Source organism: Dinoponera quadriceps, unplaced genomic scaffold (assembly GCF_001313825.1).
Source record: "Dinoponera quadriceps isolate SergipeBrazil2010 unplaced genomic scaffold, ASM131382v1 scaffold1308, whole genome shotgun sequence".
NCBI lineage: Eukaryota > Metazoa > Arthropoda > Insecta > Hymenoptera > Formicidae > Dinoponera > Dinoponera quadriceps.
Window position 1 is genome coordinate 2,100,788 of NW_014555613.1, and position 10,586 is coordinate 2,111,373.

General features: G+C 40.2%; 1 protein-coding gene across 1 annotated transcript; it reads right to left on the bottom strand.

Annotated features, from left to right (window-relative positions):
* Positions 1-81: 81 nt before the first annotated feature.
* On the bottom strand, positions 82-2,647 carry LOC106744851 (bifunctional methylenetetrahydrofolate dehydrogenase/cyclohydrolase, mitochondrial). The gene is made up of 4 exons (XM_014619947.1): positions 2,085-2,647; positions 1,449-1,633; positions 978-1,346; positions 82-749 (listed from the first exon to the last, which is right to left on the bottom strand). The coding sequence occupies exons 1-4, from the start codon at positions 2,165-2,167 to the stop codon at positions 358-360; spliced, it is 1,029 nt and encodes a 342-aa protein (XP_014475433.1). The 5' UTR covers positions 2,168-2,647; the 3' UTR covers positions 82-357.
* Positions 2,648-10,586: the final 7,939 nt, after the last annotated feature.

Consider the following 10,586-nt stretch of genomic DNA (forward strand, 5'->3'; position numbering starts at 1 on the left):
AACAAGAGCCATTTACATTTTTACACTAATATACAAAAGTTTCATCGGAATGAATTTCTTATACACATTATCTATATTATATAATTTTATTATAAATAATTCTCGGCATCTTATTTCATCAATTTATATGACATCGATGAGACGTATGTACTCTCTTAATATATCCTTCCTGCGGCATAGATACTTTTACAGATTTAATAAAATTAATGTCGAGCATAAATTACGAAATAACAATTCGAACTTCTTTTTGCATGAATAATACTTCGTGTGCGCTACACGTGCGATACGGGGAAAACATATTTATCGATTCGAGAAATTGGAAATTCTCCTAAACACAATTACATATTAGGCGTGACGTTATACGAAAGCTTCGCTACTCTCCAAATGGACGGACTGTTTGGTTTGGTCCTCTTGGTTTCCCATGGCAGCAGCTACCGTGTTCCTCATCAACATCGCAACCGTCATGGGACCTACTCCGCCGGGGACCGGCGTGATGTGTCCGGCAATCTCTTTTACGCTGTCGTAATCCACGTCCCCTACCAGTCGATACTTGCCGTCCGCCGTTTTCATCCTAGTGATACCGACATCGATTACACACGCACCTGGCTTTATCATCTCCTTGGAGATTAGACCGGGAACCCCGGCCGCCACTACCACCAGGTCCGCTAGTTTCGTCAACTTTTCCAGTTCGGTGTGGGGAGTGTGACGATGGCAGATAGTCGTAGTCATGTCTAAGGCGCCTGTCTCGCCTAAGAATGATAAAACGTCGTGATGAAAATTTTCGACAGTTATCAGTATCGCACACATCGTTATTCAAGCTATTCGACGCGATTTTAAAGAAGCAAAAGAAACGCGTAACAAAGCGAACTGAGCAGATCAACGGGAAGTTATCACAAAGTAATATTTTATGATTACTGATATGGCTCTAAACTGACTGTTGTGTCGTAAACTCGCCATCGAATTAATAAGTCAATCACCTTTGCCATCCGAATGAAGTAACAGCGCGATAGGCAGCCCGACGTGTTTCGATCTGCCCACGACTACGGCGTTTTTTCCAAACGTCTCGATTCCACTCCTAATCACTAATTCTCTGACTGCCAGGGCAGTGGCTGGCACGATGCTTCTGTTGTCCAGTGTTAGATTACCGATATTCTCCAGATGAAAACCGTCCACGTCTTTCTTGGGAATTATCGCTTGACACACTTCTTTCTCACTCATGTTTCTTGGCAATGGTAACTGCACCAGAATCCCGTCGACGGTTGGATCTCTATTCAGACTATCAATCTCTTTGAGAAGATCTGTTTGCGCGATATTTTCTCCCAAGTGGATGGTGTAACTCTCGATTCCTGTTTATTAATGGACAAGGTTTATTAATACTGATTTGCGAATCCATCAGTGGAAAAATGACTACCTATGAGTAGTCTATTATAAATAAAAATGACATTTACCTACAGACTTCGCTGCTCTCATTTTTTTACCAATGTAAGCTTTGCTAGATGGATGATTTCCCACTAATATTGCCACCAGCTTTGGCCTTCTCTTTCCTGCATTTGTGTAAGTGTCAATGACCAACTTTAATTCCTCCTGAATCTCTTCTGCTATTTTCCGTCCATCTACTATCCTTGCTTCTTGCCTGCAAATGACGCAACAAATTATGCCTGGAATTTCTATCGGCTCGATACAATCAACAGATCTTTGATCTATCAGAATTGGAATTATGATATTATAAATAATAATAGTAATTGTAATAATAAGCTTCTTGAAATAACACAAATGTTTAGAACAGATAATTAATGTCACCATATTGCTACATTGTCCATCCTACTTGTGTTAGGACCACGAAATGTCCATCTGACGAATTGAAAGATACGATTAACCATAAATCAAACTTCAATATTTACATATTATCATATGCCAGTGGGCTATTTCAATATCGACCCTAATAACGAATATACATTTTTTACACCCTGGAACATTATCTTTAACTTTGATCTTGCTCAGAATATTTTCAAAGAAACATACGGTGTAAAAATGTCAAGATTTTCTCCCGGAGAAGGGAAAAGAATAAATTGCTACATATTCACCTGCATTTTGACAGATGCAGTTTTCTCGCGAACCTTTGCGACGGTTTCGTCACGGCGACGAGGAGGCTTCTGCAGGAGAACATGTTTCGTTACTATCGTTGCTGCTGCTCCGAGGGATTCCACTCACTGAAGCACGTGCTACCGCATAACGCGGTCGCGCGAGAGATATGAGAAGCGCAAGTAAGCAATTCCGACTGTAGGAGGCTTGTGCAATTTCTGCTATTTACGTCCTCCCGTGAAGATATCGCGCGTATGTTGTACAAACCGAGTTGTCGCAGGAACGATACGATCCGCAGGGGGTCCGATGTGTAACCGACCGTGTTGCGAGATCGATAACCTCTCGTGAAACCGGATTACCAAGAGTGAAAGGCAAGTGACCGGAGCACTTGTCGAACCAGTTTCTCCGGTTTCTCGCACGTGAGAGGAAATCGCGTAGAAAAATTAGCGACTGTGTCTCGGAGGCCGAACAAAGAGCAACAAATACCTCACGAAACAACAAACGCACATAATCACGAACAGATCGGGACTGCTCGTGACGTACAGGAGTGTGTTTCCGACAGGATGATTTCGACGGTAATCTAGAGATAGCGCCACGAATCCATCGGTGCGCGATTCGGCGCGAGGAATGTAATTATTGATATTACGGAATTCCGATTTTATATGTTTCTTTCAACGTGCATACCCTCTTTACACCTTTATTAAAGATTTTTGATATTAACATTGCGTTATAACACAATTTGATCGCTACTGTAAATTTCTAACGAACAATTTGAAACTCATGAGACTAAAAGATATCACACGGTGTGATTTTTTGTTCACAAATTACCCATTGGTTATTAGAAAATTAATTTATTCCACGAATCAATGTGAAATTTTCACATGAGCAAATTTAACCGGAACATTTTCGCGTAAGATTTTCAAGTTTTAGAAAAGAAATGTGCCAAGTTCGTCGGACGACATAGTAATATTATATTAGATATTTAAAGACATAAAATATGACTGAACATATTGATACCGAAGCCTTATTATTAGTCCGGTTCATCGTATTGTCACGTCCAACCCACCTAATAAATATTAAACAACGTTTCTGTTCGGTTACATACGCTTTTGCATATTACAAGATTTGATGGACGCATGTTGCACGGTGCGCGAACATTGGTCCTTCAAAGAAGACAAATTATTCCGCTTAAATTGATTGTTCTGACATTCAAACTTCATTTAAAAATTTCGGAAAAAAAAATTATATAAATTATAAAATTATATTATAATATGTACAGGTGGGGCAATAATTTTGTTCACCTGAAGTATCTCTGTTATTTTCACAGATACGAGAATATTTTAATTACGAAAGTACAATACTAATAATAATACTCTATACGATATTAATTTTTTTTGTGTGGAAAACAAATACAGAAATGCATCGATATAAATTTCGTCCGTTGCGCTTTACGGATTACGTGTTTTGTTGTGCGTGTTTTAATTTGTGAAGAAAAATTTTATTATATTTATTTAAGTAGAAGAGAGTAAAAGAGAGAGAGAGAGAGAGAGAGAGAGAGAGAGAGAGAGAGAGAGAATTTTCGCACTTCTCACAGATCAATTTTGCTTGTTATATTCTGCCATTTGGGTCAGACTCGAATGAATTAATTATATCTCTCGATTCGCAAGCTCTTCTTTCAGTAGAGAAACTCTCTGTATCCTATCATAATTTCGCAACGATGCGGGGTCGCCAAAAATAGTTTCGAAATAGCGGTCTAGCAGTTATTATCATGTACCGAGCACTTCGCTAAGCACGGGATGCCGGAAAATTTTCGCGGATCCCTATGGTGACGGTCGAATATTTAGTCGGCCGCAGGGATGGCGCATAGGACGCATACTTTCCGCGATATTATAAGCCAGGCTCTAACAGCTTCCACGACATGCGACCATTGATCAAATAGTTGCGCCCAGAGAGTGCCGGTATGTACGTTTGTTGCTGAATCTTGCTGTCAAAATTTCGGTTCGCTGGAAAATCGATTGTAGTACGGCTAGCCGAAATACCTAACGTTACTATCGAAAACATTTCCGGTATCTTCAATGACATGGAAAGAGATGCGTCGAATATATTTAGAATGAAGCGTTTTATCGAGAATTCTTCGGATGCTTACTCCCTTTGATAGTTGTATACATGCAAATAAATAGGACGTATGCTTAGATATTTCCTGTTTTCTATCAATTCATTAATTCGTCCCGTCATCGACACGTGGCGACGTTATTCCATTTTGGAATTAAAACGAAATGACAACCGATGTCAGTGTTGTAATCGACAAACGGAGTTTTTAAAGCGTAGAATATAACGCCACATCACAAAGGTATAACGTAAATTATAAAATATACGCTCGCGCACATATTCAGTTTTATAGTCTACCTCGAAGAGAGAGGCGCATAGAGAGAGAGAGAGGGGGGAGAGAGGGAGAAAGATACAACTATGTCACGTAGCTCAGCTATTTTAGTCGGTGGTGATTAATTCTAGCGAGTTCTTTTCGTTTGTTCGTGCTGCTTGAATTTCCTAAATTCACCGGCTGGTTTTGAGCCCGCCAGAATTCCTCGGTATTCAACATTTTAACAATTCGACGCTCGTGCAACTGCGCAACTATGATAATTATGCGCCCCTTTAGTGGCATTATCTCCTGCAAGCCGAGCCTTTATGATTTTCGCGTTTAGCTTTCCCTTCTCACAGTGCCTTGTACTTTTTTCATCCATAAAACGGCGTTACTTCCTTTTTGTCGCGAGTAGAATCGTTCTCGATTACTCACAATGTTTCAGACGACGCAACGTGGACGCGAGATCGGCGAGCGGGCTATATTATGCAAAAAATATACGCCCGTTGGATGAATATAAATATGTATTCCCGTCCCGTGCGCCAGCACTCGCCCTTTGTCCTTTACCCTTCGTCTAACAGTGTCTGGTAGCTTCGCGACAGGCACTCATACATAATTTATCGGCCGAAGAATCGGCGCGCTCCCAGCAACGATAAAACGGTTACTATAATTGCTATACATCGTTATCGCTGTCGATAACGATAGCTAAGGCAGGCGGGATTTGCGTAAACGAGTCTTTTAAGTTCGGCTCTCTTTCCAGCGTCTTGTTTTTATTTACATAGGGTGTCCCATTTATAAACTACATTATATTTTAACGACGGATGGTTCTTCCGCCTGTTTTCATATCGATTAGGTTTTGTAAACTTTCCCGTCGAATACTTTCCGATCTTAATTAGAAAAGAGCTTTTAATGAACTAAGCTTCGGAACTATTGAGATAAGTAGCAAAATTGTACACAATAAAAAATGTTGTGTTAAAAACGGTTCACGGAAGTTTTTGTGTTACTTTAACATGCGGAATAAAATAAACACTACACAAATATATATTAAATTAACATATTCACTTTGTTAAAGTAAGACAAAAATTACAGTGGACCGTTTATATCACAAAATTTTGTACTATGTATTATCTATTTATAGTGAGAGTCGCAACTTTAAATATAAATCTTATATTTCAATAATATATATATTTTTCTTTTCTCCCCCCTCCTTCCTCTCCCATTCGGGGGGCTAAGTTATATTTACAAAAATATATGATACATGTTTTTCATAGGTACTTTTGCTAAAAAATACCAATTTCTGTTCAGAATTGCTCAAAGAAACTGCGCCCCACAAAAAAGATATCATAGAGATATCTAGAAAATATCTGAATATTTAAATATCTGATTATCCAGATATCACGGAAATATCTGAAAGATGTCTGTAAGATTTCAATACCGGCTACAGTCGTATGCAAATATAGAGATATTTTTTCCGAAGAAAAAATATGATATCGAGTAATAATATCCTGCAGATATTCTGTAAAATATCTGCAGATAAGATACAACTCAAAATTGCAGGCACAAAGATATCTGATTATATCTCTGATACAGACAGGCATTTTATTGTATGGGGTGTTTCGAGTAAAACACAGTTCAACCAAAATCTATTTAAAATACTTTGAAATGCACGCCACTAATTTTTCAGAGATCGCGCAAATTAATTAAAAGTTACAGGTGAATATTTTCGTGTGTGTCGCGAGGAAAAAGTCAATTTGGCGGAGGAATCCGTCGTTAAAACGTGACACGATGGAAAAGCTTTTGAGGCGCTTGCCGTATATATTGCTGCATGGTCACTTGGCTGGTGGTCGTTGCTGCAATCACTCGTCTCGATAACGCTTATCTTTCCCTTTTATTTCACACTTATACCCAGGGGCTCTCGATAAACGTGAAATAAAACGCAGGCGAATCTGAATGGACTTGTTTTCGGAATATCGCGTGTGACGACAGCGAGTAAGGACGTAAAATCGATCGTTGTCATTTCTCGGAAAACAAGCGGGATGTCGACAGACAGTTGACGTCAGTCAACGGCGGGTCACGGCATCGCTTGTCGCGAGTCGTCGAGTCTACTGGACGCTTGTTGAACTTTTGCAACGGATACTCGTTCGCGCGCGCGCGAACGACAATGACAGCGTGGGCGCCGATATCGCGGTTATTTTGACTGAAATTGCGCGTGACGATTACGGTATCGTTGCAACACGTTGCTGCCACTTTCGATCACAATACACTGAGCTTGATAACGTTTTAGCATGTTTAATCGCGTAAATTTAATTACGCACTGGAACGCGCAAATATCACAGTTTACAAACGCAATCTCAACAATTTCGCAACACTCTCGGACGTTCAGACGTCCGCTGTGAAATTTTTTACGTCGCGCAAATTAGCGGATCGAAAGGTCAGGCTTTGCGGAAAATTGGTAAATATAGAAATTCAAACGCACACGTGGATATTAATTTTTCGGAATTTCGGGAAACATTGCAGTTAACTGATATACATTTTATTTAAATTTGATCGACGTGGAACTTATATAAATTGAGTTAAAAATACACGGTAATGTGATATAAATAGATACTAATTTATGCATTTTCTATCGATTTTCCTCTTTTTCGAGCATCCGTACACGGAAGAAAATAATTAGCTTCCACTGCTAAAAACCAGCTCGAACGGGTAAAAATTAGATACTCAAAGTATAATACAACTGAAATTTAGTTAAACTGATTCTCTTGTCTCTGTATCCAGTTTTTAGCTCTCACGGCTAAAAACTAGATGTGATAACTAAATTTCAGTTATATTACATGTACAGTTAATTCCTTCTTTCTACGTATGAACATTCCGTCTCGGAAAAACTTTGGTCTTTTCGTCATTATTACGTGCCGTTGACTTCTGACATTGTTTCCGATCTGGCGCGTTGGTTAATGAGGTAACGGCTTATTACGAAATTTCGTCGGCCATCGATTGCCACTTGCAGCGCGCAGTTAATTAAGCTTTTAATTTAATGTAAGCGCGGGTAGTGGTGGTGATGGCGGCGGCGGCGGCGGTGCTGGTGGTGGGCGCGTAAATTCCGCGATTTCTCATCGAGTTTTGCGCAAGGGAATGTCGGATGCGTTTCGCGTTTCTCGTGGAAATCTGGATTTGCGGCTGACGATTTCCATCAGAATCTGGACTGGCGGCTGACCACATTTACGGTATTACTACTTGCCGGGAAGCGGTGATCCACCAGACCCTGGCTACCTGTTACCGATACCGAGATAAGCGCAATCCGACCAAGCTGCAGCTCAAAAATCGCAAATAACTAATTAGATCATCACGATGTGTTGATTGTTCTGTCTATACGTGGACGACGTCGGTTTATATCGTACGCTGGTTAAATTCACAATTATGTCGCACGAATAGCTTTGTGTCGTACATATATTACGGTCCGTCAGTTTACTCACGGAGCCTCATAAATCCATATTTAAAAAATGGAAATTAACACGAGAGTTCCTCGTAACTGTTTCGTCCACGTGTCATGCACGCGAATCATGCTACGAAATATCGCGATGAAATCATTTTCACACCGATTCCCCGATACATTAAGCAGAAAACGCTCCTCTATTTGATAGAATGTTAAGTGAAAATTATTTATCGTTGTAATTTAATTTATGATTGCATTAAATCAGATTATTAATCATAATTAAATTAACGTTTCTCCGACTAATACGACGAAGTGCATACATCACGCGAGCGGCGGGCCGTGTTTTTTTCTTTCTCGATAGGAATATACGCGAATATATGTTTCGAGAGATCATATTGTACATTTTGATACCGCTGCTCGCGGTAGTTACACGTCGTTAATGTAACGACTGTATGCTATGGTCACAGTCCGTGTTTAAAGAAAACAAATGTCACGCTACGGTAAATAAAAAAAAAAGATGTGAAACATGACACGGCATAGCGTAACGCTGTAGCCTGCTATGCACAATAAACACAACTTTGTTGCGAAAATTGAAGTACGCAAGCTATCCGTCGCTTTTGTTGATTCGTGTGGAAATGCATCGTGGATGTCTAATATTTTTTCGATTGAATGATACACAAACTGACGATCGCGACGCGAACGGAAATAAAACGATCATTCTTGGTGAAATGTAATATTTTTTCGCGTTTTGCATGTGAAAAAATCGACTTTCGTCATTCACATGATAGAATACAATCTCAATTAATCTATTACCGAAGGTAATTTCATCTACTTTCTCAATTGTACGATCAAAATGATTAATCTTTCGATTATTGCTGAACGATAAATTATAGAATTGAAAGATTGGTGTTGGCAATTCTTACTGTTATTCGTCGATTAATTTAATCTGATGTGAAAACCGGACTTCGATATTGCATTTAGTTTTCGAGATATTCGACTTGTTATGTTTGAAATCTAACACCCTGTATATACACAAAGAACAAGACTTCCCGGGATTTAATAAAAATTCTTTAATTGAAACAAGTTTGTCTTTTGGAATGGAGCAAACAAACGATTCAACAAACATTTTGGAACACCCAACATGTTTAATTTCTTAAATAATAAATATATATTTCCGTCAAATATCATATTTCTTCTTGTATTTTAATCCAAACATTACAATGATTGTCACAAGTAATGCACTATTTAAAAGAAGTAACACTATATTAGAAAAATATTAAAGAACTTTGTTTCAGTGGAGAACAATATTTAATATTTAACGAAATATTTTTTCTATTGAAAACTAAATATTATTTCTTCGAAATAATATTGTTTGTTCTATTAAACAATATAGTCTACTCTGGTGAAACAGCATTTTCACTCAAACAAAACGATATTTGATATTAAATTACGTTGTTTATATTAAAAAAAATCCCAAAAAGTCAAACAAACACATATACTAAATCCAAAGAAATCCTTTATCCTGTATGTATAAAACTGAAAGTCGTGTAATTTTCGATCTAGGGAATAGCATACAGCATACGCGGCGCCGACTGAACACCAACATCATCGGCTTCGTCCGATATAAATCGATCGATTTGCTCTTTTTTCGGAAGCAAAGCGACCACTCAAGGGCGCAGATTTGTACTCGCTTCCCTTTTGATGTGCGAGTGCGCGCTCGATCGCCCGCGCCCTGTGGAATCATCGTTTCGGCGATCTCGCCTTTTATTGCCGCGCTGAATTCGCGCTTCGCTGTCGCGAATGCCTCTCTCCCGGCTGCAATAATTAAAATATTATTTCGAAATAAAGAAAAAAAGGGGGAAAAAGGGAGAAAAAAAGGAGAGGGAGGGAAACAGAAAAAGGGAGAGGGGAAAATGGGGCGATAAGCGTAACGAGCCCATCGTCGGAGTAAAAGCGTTTCCATTTAATTACAATCGATCGCAGCCGGGGATCGCCTTCGGCACCGGCCGGCGACGGGGTCGGCGGGGGGAGCGGTTTTATCGGCGGTCAGCCACGGCGGTTCGTACATCGGCGTTAAAACCACCACTCAAATTTGCAGAACTTTTTATTTGCCCCCTCCCCTGCGCGCGCCGCGTCGTCCGTCCTTTCGGAGGAGCTTAAAATTTCAGAGAGCCTTTCTTCCTATCCACCACCTCCCCCGCCACCGTCCTATCTTCTCCTCATGCCGGCGATCCGTCTCTTCCTTTCGCGTCATTTGGTTAAGAGATTTTTTTCGTCCGGGCTCTCGATGATCCTCCGTGCCCCGTGAGAGTAACCGACGGAAAATGTTTGATCCACTTGATGCGGTGCCTTTAACCGAACGGTACCGATTCTTCGGGCTGCGGTCTTACCCCCCCTCCCCTCTTGTGCCCCATTTTTTGCCGGTGGTCCAGATTTCGATTTTGCCGATATCCCCTTGCCGTTACAGCCGAGATTCTCTCTCTCTCTCTCTCTCTTTCTCTCTCTCGCGAGGTTTGCGTTTCGTTGGGAAAACAGCCCGCGTTGGTCTGTTTTCCCACGATCGCGGCGGTGCGCGAGGTAGCCTCTCACGGCGGATCTAATTTTACCTCATGAACGAGGGACTTTTAATCGCGTAAAAGCTCGGTACATTCGCGAGCAGCATCAATCGGGACGATATGTAACGGGAGAGCTTATTCTTCGCAATCCAATCTGTCT